Source organism: Haliotis rufescens, unplaced genomic scaffold (genome assembly GCF_023055435.1).
Source record: "Haliotis rufescens isolate VD_foot unplaced genomic scaffold, xgHalRufe1.0.p SCAF_15, whole genome shotgun sequence".
NCBI classification, from domain to species: Eukaryota; Metazoa; Mollusca; class Gastropoda; order Lepetellida; family Haliotidae; genus Haliotis; species Haliotis rufescens.
The window spans coordinates 26,897,614-26,910,251 of NW_025963835.1; the positions used below are offsets into that span (position 1 = coordinate 26,897,614).

Sequence of the window (12,638 nt, forward strand, 5' to 3'; positions counted from 1 at the left end):
TAGAATTAACATATGGCTCTTCTAAACAACAATTTCCCGGTGATGAAGACTACACAAAATCACGTTGCTAACTTTAGTCTAGGAAAAAACTTCTATGGCTATGTTTCATCTAAGTAGCATGCAAAACTGGTTGCCATGGAAACAGAGGCCAAAGGTCACTGGTACAAGGGGATGATGTCCAGAGGTGCAGACAACAACAGCGGTACCTACCGTAAGCTCCCCGAGCCAGGCCACGCCCCCGGGCCAGTTGTGTTGGCAACATAACCTCTTTGGGTTGGGCCTTTTTACATTCAACCTGAAAATAAATAAATCAACAAATAATACAATGAAATTATGTCACAAACAGCCATTTTAAAAAAAAAATAGAACTGTACCAAAAAGATTCCATCGACATAAATTGTTCGAGATTTCGCATGGAAGTAAAGGGTCACTGTTACAACCCAATTGTTAAAAGTTAAAAAATTAAGGGGTCCGCAGACTCTTAATACAATGACACAAACCTCCATGACTCAGGCCCCTTAAGTTTTGAACATTGGCAAGTAATAGAAGTATACATTAGTTCTTTGGAATTATATGAAATTAACTAGTTATTAATTTTATTGACCATATTGATTCAAAACAAGAACAATTCAGCATAACAATTTGCAAAAAATGAGTCAGCAAAAACAGTCTGTTCATTATTGCAAAATGAAGTCTAGACAAACAGGAGTTATCTCCCTTGCTCTACCAATCGCTTTAGTTAAAAGATGACTCACCATTTTCTGGTTGATTTCATGGAAATGTATTTCACAAATTTTTTCTACTACATCCTCTTGTTCAAACGTGACGAACCCAAAACCTGCAAAGATAAAATATCAAAATAAACAATCTATCACAACTCCTCTATTGTGTATATATCTTCATCCAGTACCATATTCTTTAATAAATGGTTACTTTGTTTCAAAATGATGTTCCTGATATTTTCACAGGGGTAAATGTTAAGGTCCTGAAAAAATCTAACTGATTACGTTTAATGCCAAGATGAGCATCAAACAAATGACTTGATGCTTTTTCACAGTTTTGACTATAACGAGAAGTCTGCCCCTTGCAGAGATAACACAATGTGTTGTTTATATCTGCATGGTATAAATTGGCATACTCAACATATGGTACATGGCCCAGTAACTGATATACACCAACACTACAACTGATGACATCACGGCTTGCTAACAAAATAAACAAGATGGCAATTCCAGAGTTGTCTGTGAGAGGTAAATGGTAAATATATCAGGTGGTGTTCTTCCCATAGGACAGCGGCAGGGGAAACTGCATGTTATACCATATGATGCAGGGGACTACTGCATGTTACAACACATGGTGGGGCGGAATACTGCATTTCAAGACACATAGGGGGTGTCATTGCACATGGGGCAGAATACTTCCCATTATAAGGGGTGGGTGAATACAGCATGTTATAATGCGAAAGAATGAAACAGCATACTATAACCCAGTGGTATATTCTCAAACAGCATACTATAACCCAGTGGTACATTCTCAAACAGCATACTATAACCCAGTGGTACATTCTCAGACAGCATACTATAACCCAGTGGTACATTCTCAAACAGCATACTATAACCCAGTGGTACATTCTCAGAGAGCATACTATAACCCAGTGGTATATTCTCAGACAGCATACTATATAACCCAGTACTATATTCTTAGAGAGAATACTATACCACACATTTGCATATTCACAGACTACAGCAGAGCACAGGCCAAAAGCATTTTTCAGACAACAGGAAGACATTATCGCTTTTTCAACAGTCAAACTACTTCAATAGTATTCTCATCATGGCATGATGATTAACTTTACATTATCTCATTGACTTAGGAAAGAGAGGAGTTGTTGTGATGATTATCCAAGACCAGGAATGACACAACTTTATCAGGAGCTATTGAAGAAGGTGACGGGGGAGGGGCAGGCGGAGCTGAAATACCCTCATCGTTGTCCACAGCAGCTCCATCGACAACATGGACACCAGCCAACACCAGCAGAAAAGAGGCAATGCCAATACCTAGATACAATCACACATTTCAACACTTAAGCTGTACTCCATGATGGCATATGATTGGATGCTTCTCCGAGGCACACACAAGCCATTAAAAGCCCTAACCCAAGATCCATACCGAGATGGTTTACCCAGGGGCATATAGGGATGGAGATGTTCCACCAGGAGTTGCAGCAGCCGCCACCGTTGCCGCCAATATGACCAGACCACTATCAAGTTGTCATTTCCCAGCAGCATTTGCTGTTTTACTACCCATGTGTTAAATAGTGATCTCTACAATTTCCCCGACTCTCACTCTGGCCAGAATGGACCATGCCTACGGTTTGTCGTCATTGACTTGCTAATTGTCTCAACTGTACTAGAATCTAACCGAGCAAAAAGTAGAAGCCGGGCTTGTTTGATATGCCTATTATCCTTCTGCGTGTAGGCGGTAGGCTCCTGTCAACTCGCCTTCAGATGGTGTACTACATCCTCCGACAACATTAGCCATTTTCTTCAAGATGTTATTTGACATTTATGCTTCTCGTGCACAAGTGTCCCTAAACCATCCCTCACCAAAGGAACATCTCATAAAATCGGTGTCATTTCTCAAACCTTTTTCCAAGCAGGGCAAATTGAAACATTTAAGAATGCAAGATCGTTTTCGATCATGAGCACACTGAGTGGGTGAGAATATTCAATTTGTTTCAATTTAGACAGAACCACTGCCACACTAAATGACAACGCTCAAGGCAAGAGAAAATTTCTCTGTGTTTCATTTGTACACTTTAAGGAGTCGTGTCATGCAATAAGGTCGTCAATCCAGAGAGGCATCCCAGTCTGAAGCAATCTTGCTCTCAAACACTGCAAAGGTACACAGTCTGGATAGTCCATTACTTTCATACAAAAAGCTATTTTCCGCGGTAATTGTTTCAAAACAGCTTATAACATAAAAATGATACAATAAACATCTTGACTCATGTGAAACAAATTGAAATAAGGAAGTCTGTCGTGACAATTCAGCAAATAGAGACATGAATTGAGTGCTGAATTTGAGGACCTTTTTACTACTACCATGACAAATTATCAAGATATGCTGTGGTCTTTCAGTAAAAAATTCTATTCTACTGCCACGAGAATTCAGAATACTGCCCACCCATGAAGATCCGGGTTAGATTGGGTCTTCAGCAACCCTTTGTCGTAAGAGGCGACTAACGGGATCGGGTGGTCAGACTCAGTGAGTTAATTTTTGTCATTGTATCCTAATTGCGTGGAACAATGCTCATGACATCAACCACTGGATTATCTGTCCCAAACTTATTATTTACAGACTGTCGTCACATAGCTGAAATGTGACTGTCGCTTTTAACAAAAAATTGCACAACTGCCAGGCAATTTAGCATTGCTTTGTTGACAACTCTGTACTGATCGATGCTATTATACTATGTTGCTGCCGTGATGATACAACAAGCTGCTATGATGACATTGTGCTGTAAGTGTGAAGGAAGATGCTCCTGTATCAATACTTGTGTAGACTTACAAAGGACTGAGTAATTTCTATGCGAGGTCCCTCCATGTGATCATGGCTGAAGGGAGGTCTATACAGCCACCATATTGATCCCTACAGCCCCGAACAGTCTCATCTCGGCGGGTTCCGTTCACTGATTTCCAATTGCCTACTAACATGTCTACTTTTGGTCTTTATAGGCCCACAATACCATAAACTTATATGCATATCGACAGAACTGTTTCTCTGAAACATTTATTGACAGTCTCCAATCAAGGTGTTGTCGCCAGAACTTTGTTGTGACTAGTTGTCAGCACTCTAGCTTTAAGAAACGTTGACAGCTGGTAAATATAAATGTAGATAAATCACTAGGCTTTACAATTTGAGCGTGTAACCCTAGCGACAGATATCGACTATACCTATGGCCTGTACGATCGAGACAGAAACGTGGAAATACAAGTCAACCATAGGTCAATTAGAATTAGCCAGACTTTCAGTCATCTAATTTGGGTTTCCTAGTGAGATATAAAATCAGTTATTTCATTTCAACACATGTTAACGTTCAGTCTTTAATTGTGCTGGTGTGTATAACCAGATGTATGGTATGTTATCAGTCCGAGTTAGGGACCTGGATCCCATGATTGACGAGATCCTGAGGAGCCACGGCTGTACTGAGAACAGGAGCTGGCTCCCACATAAACATGCTTAGTTTCACCACATCGATCACAGACATCACTGATACACGCTCACTGTCAATGGACGGGCAACTTTTTCTCCTCCCTCATAGCTGTATTGATCTGTTATACAGTTTCCTGCTCAACCCTTGACAAAACATCCCATTCTCCACCATCCCAGTCAAGTGTAGATGGTTTTCAGTCCACATGATAAAATGATAATGTGGCAGATAATCACCAAAAATCACAAAAAGGCAAATAGGCAATTTACAACTTCAACTGAAATATTCCCTATCTAATCAAGCTGATATCTCGTATCGATATACATAGTGGAAAAAGCCAGTGAATCATCACTGCTATCACATAATGAAGGCATTTAAATGCAAATAAAAAATCTCACCCAAGAGTATTGTGATATCAAATATATCAACACAAGTCGATAAAAGTTTAAAACTCCTTGGCAAGCCTTGAAGTTTTAACTTTTACATTGACGAGTGTTGATATATTTGATATCAAAAGACAGAGGTGGAGATTCTATTTATCATCCAACATCATTCAACATTTTTAGCTATTAAACAGCAACAAGCAGTGTCTTTAATGTACAGCTAACCAGCTTCAGTGGCAGAGAGATCAGTGATGTCATTTCATTGTGACGTCATGGTAACCAATGACATCACAATGGTCAGCAAAGCATTGTGATGCAATTTCATTGTGGAAGCAATTTTGGATGATAAATTATGTTATTACCTGGTAAAAATATCTATATTCCTCTTACTATACATTGATATAGCCCCACACTCACTCATACATTACAACCCGTATACACTGGCCTGGTAAATAATACATGCCCACTCTCATTACCAGTGTGTATGTCAGCTATTCCCATGACAACAATCCAAAGGGGTTTAATTACACCACAGACCAACTCTATTAAACAAAGATCAATAGAAATCTCTTCCACCATGATAACAATTCATTGGCTGTAAAACGAGGTATTCAATGCCTGGTATCTACTTCTGGCTACACTGACATGCCTGACACTGATGGAACACCACACCCGTCTTGTATAACCAGTACACAACATATTTACAATTAGTGCGGGAAATAAACCATGCAGGAAGTACACCAGAAACGAAACTTAAACCACGGGAAAGAATATACAGCAAGTATGTTAACCGATTGCGACAAGTAATCCACTGTAATGAATTCTCCCTGCAGTACAGGTGAGATCGTAATGAATTCTCCCTGTGGTACAGGTGAACATCCCATGCAATGACGGAAGCAACATTAACGCTATGCCATGTTGTGTGACAAGTTCTCAGAGGCCATACATATTCCGCATGTGCAGTTAGTACTCGGCAGCTGTAACCTCCAACCTCCAATCAATTTATCAATGGTACATCTGTACATAACTGTTTGCCTCATCAGCACAACGACTTCGCCAGCCACTGCTGCAGGCATCTAGAGCTGCATTGGCACAGCCTAATGTCAACACACGATACAACTCAACCTCCCCAGATATTGAACCCAACTCGCCAATACAAGCGAATATATTTCCTCTTACTGCATGGACAGCTATTTATAGTTAATCATCAACTAAAGTCTCTCAGAGCTACGGGTCTAACAACAAATGCTTCATGGCGTATTGCCTGAGCTTTGGTTGCAGGCTGGATGCTCAAGCCAGCTGATTGCAGCCCACTAATAAATGAGTTAAGACCAAATGCCCCTTGATTGGTGTGGCATCCGCCATAATAGCTCCACAGCATCGATTCAAACTCTGGTCCCCCACCCTCCTTCCCCGCAATGTCTGAGAATCGTGGGAAATAACACCATTAGGCACCGGTCTACTATCACAAGGGGATCATCTCAAGAATTTACAACTGATCAAATATGATTTAATTACTCCATCTCATTATGAAGCTCTTCAGAAACTTCGGATTTCAGAGAGCCGTTCACAAATGCTTATGGATCTTCCTTCTGGAAATAACACTGTGGTAACTCAATGATTTTTAAAGTTTAATATGACCTTGACCTTTCAATACAAGAGCTATATAACAGGACCACGGGAAGTGGAAGGGGTTTCATTCACAGACAAATGTCAGGCCAGACTTGAAGTGTTCTTACGTCACGGACGTAACACAAGATACACAGGAATATAGCTCTACATGACATAGTATGAAAATAGCTCTATTTGACACAGCAAGAATATAACTCCATATGACACAGTAGGAATATAGCTCTATGTGACACAGCGGGAATATAGCTCTATGTGACACAGCGGGAATATAGCTCTATATGACACTGCGGGAATATAGCTCTATGTGACACAGCAGGAATATAGCTCTATATGACTCAGTAGGAATATAGCTCTATCATCTCATATAACCGGAAATCTGCTCTAAATGACACCAGGTATTATAGCTCTACCTATTTGATACAGCAGTAATATGGCCCTATGTTACAACAAGACCATAGCTCTACGTAATATAGCAGTAATATAGCTCATAACATAGCAGTTATAAATCTCTTCCGATACAGCAGATGCATAGCAACACATGCACCAAGGCCCCAGCATTCCAGTAGACAAGTCCATTCTTCAGGGAGTGGGACTATTCAAATATTACGAACAAGACAAAAACAGTGTCATTATTTAGTTCCCAAATATTCTATTTCTAGTGGTTATTGTTGACAGCAGGTTGTTATGGCATGCTAACATTAGAAGCTACTGTGGTGTCGGCAAGGAACAAACAGGTTTTGTTTGACCCATGTGACAAGTGTTCTTCTTTGACAGTCAACACACAAACATAGAGGGCGCCTGACACCACCCACACAACACCCAGTTTATCATTCATATACTGAGAACATTAAATTTTGATCCCTTAAACAAATCAGCAATTCTGAAATGACAAACACTTCTGTCAAAGATCAGTTTTGTCTGAGATCTAAAATATATTATTCAAATAAACTACTCAAAAGAAGTTAAGGAACTCACAATTCTTCCATATTTTTTTAGTTAATCCATCATGACGTTACAATTTAACTACAGCAACAAGAAAGATTAACATAGTAATAAGAAAGAATCGTTTGGTCCTTAACTTCTTTTGAGTAGTATAGTAACCACAAATTCTCTGCCAATGTAATGCATGACTTCTACCCATCATGGTCAGCGTTGTTCACAGGTCAACTTCCGGGCACTATTGGCCGTATCCCCCCAACTATACAATAACAACCAATATCACTTATCAAGTACACAAAGCACATCACGCTGGTAACAACATGAAGGGACAATCTACAAATTCCTAAGTGGAAGGGCATTGATTTTTAACTTAATACCTCGGAAAGTAGCTAAATTCCCTGGGTGATATCTCGCTGGCTGACAGTGACATTTTTAACACATGGAAGCTGCAAACTCTAACCCGTGTTCGGGCAGCTTTTTAAACAATTTCCTCTGTGCAAAGGAAACAATTTGTGTGTAAATGGTAGCTCTTCCTTCAGCCATCAGCCTCATGGAGAGAAGCGATGCTCGGGTGAACCAGGGCTACTCTGCTGTTTCGATCTCCCTTGGGAACAAACGACTTTCTTTCCGACTCTCAAAAACCTGCATGCTTCATCAATTATCCCAAAAGTTTATAAAAATGGTGTTTTTCGAAGTACTACTTTACACCATTAAAGCTTTTAGTTGCAGCTATATGATGAATGTGGGAGGCCATACCTGGGGAATCGGTAATATGTCGCTACCATCTGTCTTTCTGGTTCATTCCCCCACCAGTTCTAAGTATTAAGTTTTGAAATTAGGCATTGCAACCTGATTTGACAAACTATTACCCTAAAGACATACCATGTCAGAGTGGGGACACTGATTTGTCATTTATTAATAATAAATGAGCCTTATATTTCTGTTAATACCACTCAAGCTGCCCTCATCAACATAGTAAGTACTGAATTAACCATTTATGATTCAAGCAAATATTCCCCCCCCCCCCCCTCCCCCCCCAGTCAAGCTGAATCAGCCGGGGTCTACAAGTACATTCAAGATGGGGAGGAGACATTTGGAACAGGGCACCATCTGAAACAATTCACACGGTTTTCTTTTCACTTGCATGTGTTTCTTTGTTTGTTGTTTAACACTGCAATAAGCAATATTCCAGCTATATGACTGCGGTCTGTAAATAATGGAGTCTGGACCAGACAATCCAGTGATTGACGTCATGAGCACTGATTACTGGCATATGTGAAAACGTGAGTGTGAATGTTTGGTGTTAAGCTGCTTTTAGCAATATTCCAGCAACGTCACTGCAGTGTGACACCAGAAATGGGCTTCACACATTTTACAATTGTGGGGAATTGAACCTGGGCCTTCAGCATGACGGGCGAATGCTCTAACCATGAAGCTACCCAACCACCAAACTTGGGAGGAGACAGTTGAAACAAGGCACCATCCTAAAAACAATTATCACACTGTTTGTTTGGTTTTTACTTGCATAACTGGGAGCGAGTTTGGGGTTCGGCTGCCATCAGCTATATCCCAGTCTTGTCACGGCAGGGTACAGCAAACACAGGAGGAGATATAGGCAATGGTTGGAGTTTTTGTCAGTTGTCGACTTTCAGGAGAGAAACATGTGCCTCATTTCTCACAGCGCAAACATCAGCAAAACCACACTCAACAAAGTCAGAATAAAGTGAAACACAACCTCTTCAAACTTATGTGATTTTTCAGAGTGTTTTTCAATTAGTTCTGCTTCTTCTTGCAACTTTCCATACAGACAGTATTCTCTAATCCCCAACTTGCTGAGACTGTTCGGGCCTACCAGTCATGTGCATGTATATATTTCGTTGGAACAGTCATGTATTTGGAATTCATCAAAACTAACACCAGTCAACACAGCTGAGGAGAAGAGACACATAAAATACTTTTTGCTACAATTTTAATAGGAGCAGCGGCAGCCTCCTGGGACAATCTAACTGTGCAGGACGACAAGATGGAGAAAAACCCAACATGATGACTTATCTGAGGACCAATCTCTCGACACGTGACAAAACATCCACCGTATCACCTTCCCATCAGTGCGTCTCTTGTCACTTTCAAATCAATAATTTTGACATCAAAAAGACAAATAATTCCTAAAGAGAGTCACTAAGGTCATGTCCATTCCATTGTTAGAAAGAGTCCAGTACAATGGCAAAGCAAACTCGCAAAATATTCTTAACAATTATTGTATATTTATTACGATTACTCAGAAATGTGAAGTTATATATTAAATGCAAATTCACCTCCATATAATTCAACAATTATGGCTTTTTTGACAGAGAAATCATAAGACCAAAATAATCTCCCACATTACTCCAGCTTTATTCCTTTATCGCCAGCTCTGATGTAAAAGACTGCCTGGTTAGAATTCAACCCCATGCCCAGTCGAGTGAAATTTATATCCACATTGTCTACAATGCTGATGAGCTGTCACAAACATTAAGTAAGACAATCAGTTGTGGGGAAAGTATGATGTATAGCCCAAAGCTGAACTTATGAACTCAACAAATCCAGAAAAACATATTGCCATACTTTCAAATACTTTCACTGAAACAGATGGATATGGATTGAATGCTGACTATGCATTGAAGGGCTAGTGGTTAAATAGTGGTTGGGCATGGGTTGGGTGTGGGTTGGGTGTGGGAGGGGTGGGGAGGGGTTGAGTTGGGTTCTGTGACAAATTAGTCTTACAAGCTTTGGGGTTAATGTAAGGTGATTTAGATGAAGACTAAGGAAGACATGAACGTTACACATAATGAAACAGTCTAACAGAAGACATTTCGTGTCCTGTCTGTCACAACTGGGCATCAGCGACCATCTTAGTTCTCACACCTACTCAGTAAGTCACTTGAAGGTGACCAGGCAACACAAGTGACAACTTGCACCAGTCTTGTTGTCATCATCTGTTCCTCCATATTGAATTAACACTTCATCTTGACTTTTTTCTCCACAAAAACTAAAATTCTGCAGAAGGTCACATGTGTATTCTTTTCACTAAGTCACAAGCGAGACAGCCATTCCTGCCAGTACATGTTTCACTAACATCACAATGATGACAGCCAGGCCCAGAAACCCCGCGACAGACGACATTTATTGAGCCTAGAATGGTTTAAAGGACAGTTGAGATACCTTCACTCTTTTTTGCATTTCCTTTTTTCATAAAAGCAAGTTGATTATATTTTACGGGTTTTCTACCTTAACTTAATTTCAACTCGATTCAAGGAGAAGCCACATTTTTTATACTCCACATAAAGGGTATTAGAGCACTTATGAATACCTCCTATGTCAATATGATGTATTTTCTTTCATTGTTCCAATTAAATTAATATAACTCAGCTTTAGGTCACCGATGGGAATTAAATTTCTTCATAACCTCTAGCAGTGATATGAAGATTGGGTCTGTCTGTATTCAATACTGTTATACCACCTCAGAGATTAACTTACAAAGTAACACAAGTTTATCTGGCACTGCAGTGGAACTTGCTGACTTAACTTGGATGTTGACACATGAGGATAAGCCGAGCCACAAGGAAGCTGGCAGTAGCAGCACACAGCTCCACCCTCAAACTAATCACATGACAGCGTATTTGTGCACAGTGTTATGGCCAACACAAATAAAAGACAATATGGTGGGATTCCTCCGTAAAGGTCAAATCCAGCTCAGTATGCAGGATTGTCAGTCAAAATACAATTGCTTCTCCCTCCCAATACAATCGGTGCTCCCTGCGAGGCCCGTTAGAGGATGAATGCACTTGACATTCGGACAGAACAAGCACCTGCCTGGTATTTGATAGTCTCTCATCTCCATTTGCCAACAGATGGAGGTCTGGTTGAAGCCAGTCGCCAGCAGATTCAACTCAACATTAATCTGTGTCCCTCCCCCCCCCCCACCAGTCAACCCAAACCAGACTACCTGATGTCCATACAAAAACACCACAACCCCCTGAAGATAATTCACCTCCACCTAGCTCAGTCAAATGGATAAAAGGTTAAAGGGGAAGAATCCAGCCTCCCCCAAACTTTGATAGAGCCCCGATGGTACATGACCGACATTCTACCGAATTATCCAGATACACTTCCACGGAGCTCTGGTGGAATTTCTCACTTTTAGCAGACATTTCGCAACACCTGACTTACCGATATAACTCATATTTCCCTACCTATTACCGATATAACTCATACTTCCCTACTTCCTATTTTCCTACCTGTATTATTCATATTAATTAGAACATTGAATAAATAACCAATAAATCAATGCCTCTATTGAAAGTGAGATTGATGATACGATAATGATGATATTAAAATCCTAGCTACCCCATAAACATAGCTGGGGGTGGATGGCCGAGCACTTCTAAATCCATTAAAGCCACTACCCGGAGCCAACTTTCATGGAAAGTATTCAGTGCTGTGTATTGTATACAAGATTAACTAGCCTGAGCTGTATCCTGGCCTTCTAATCATGATATTCTCTGTCAACTGGCGTCTTGCAGTACTCATTAGCAACAGGAAGCAATCAGGCTTAACTGACAGGCTACTTTAAAATATTCACATACAATTACAACGCTGTCTATCGTCTTCACTACCAACATCGACATAGATCAATAATATATTAACACGCATCACTTACTCTTCATTACAGATAATCTGCTCTGAAACCATCTTCCAGGCTCTATAGGGATTTGTCCGTCTAAATCAATTGCAACATGTCCAGCATTATCCAATATCTCCTGCAAAGTGGATATTTAAACAAAATAATATTTTATCTAGTAAGTCAAGGCCAGCTTAAGGATGCCTGCTCGTATGGTTTTGTGGTCACTGTGCAACTCAAACCATCGTGTATCGAAAGACATTTAACAACATATTTTAACTCAATCTTTTTCCAATATGAAGCAATGAAGCAATGAAGCACTGACTGAAAGTCAATCATCCGATAAACAGCTTAACATAACATACAAAGAGTTAGAACATCTCTGAAACATTCTTCAACTGAGACGTTGCTTTGTAGCCATTGCAACTTTCTTCAGTGACGTCTGCTGGTGTAGTTCCAGCTAACAAGAGCTCTTTGTGCAATAAAATGCACACTACTCTCATTTTTTCCTTTCTTTTTATACAGATTTAACAACAAAGGTTTGAGAAATACATATCACAGTTAAATACTATCAATACACACCATGTACATCCTTGACCAGATTGTTAACAAAGGTCAGGTAAGGTCAAAGTAGCACAGCAGGAACCCAGTTCCTGTACAACTTGGACATGTCCAAATATGGACTTCATTAGCATGAAGTCTGCCTACAAACTAGGTTATAACTTATGGATATAGCATGGAAGATGGGAACATTCAATCTCTCTTAGGTGAGTCAGAACACAGCCACCACTTTATCCAAGACTTCAAAATT

The 12,638-nt window shown here is 40.1% G+C and overlaps 1 protein-coding gene across 6 annotated transcripts in view; it reads right to left on the reverse strand.

Moving 5' to 3' along the window:
* The window catches only part of LOC124140201 (RNA-binding protein Musashi homolog 2-like), a 90,032-nt gene that overhangs the window by 19,394 nt on the left and 58,000 nt on the right, over positions 1-12,638 (reverse strand). For all 6 annotated transcript variants that reach the window (XM_046507618.2, XM_046507616.2, XM_046507621.2 and 3 more), the window contains exons 8-9: positions 756-838; positions 211-295 (exon numbers count right to left, since the gene is read on the reverse strand). In XM_046507618.2, the coding sequence (XP_046363574.1) occupies positions 211-295; positions 756-838 (168 nt within the window). The remainder of the gene's footprint in view (positions 1-210; positions 296-755; positions 839-12,638) is intronic.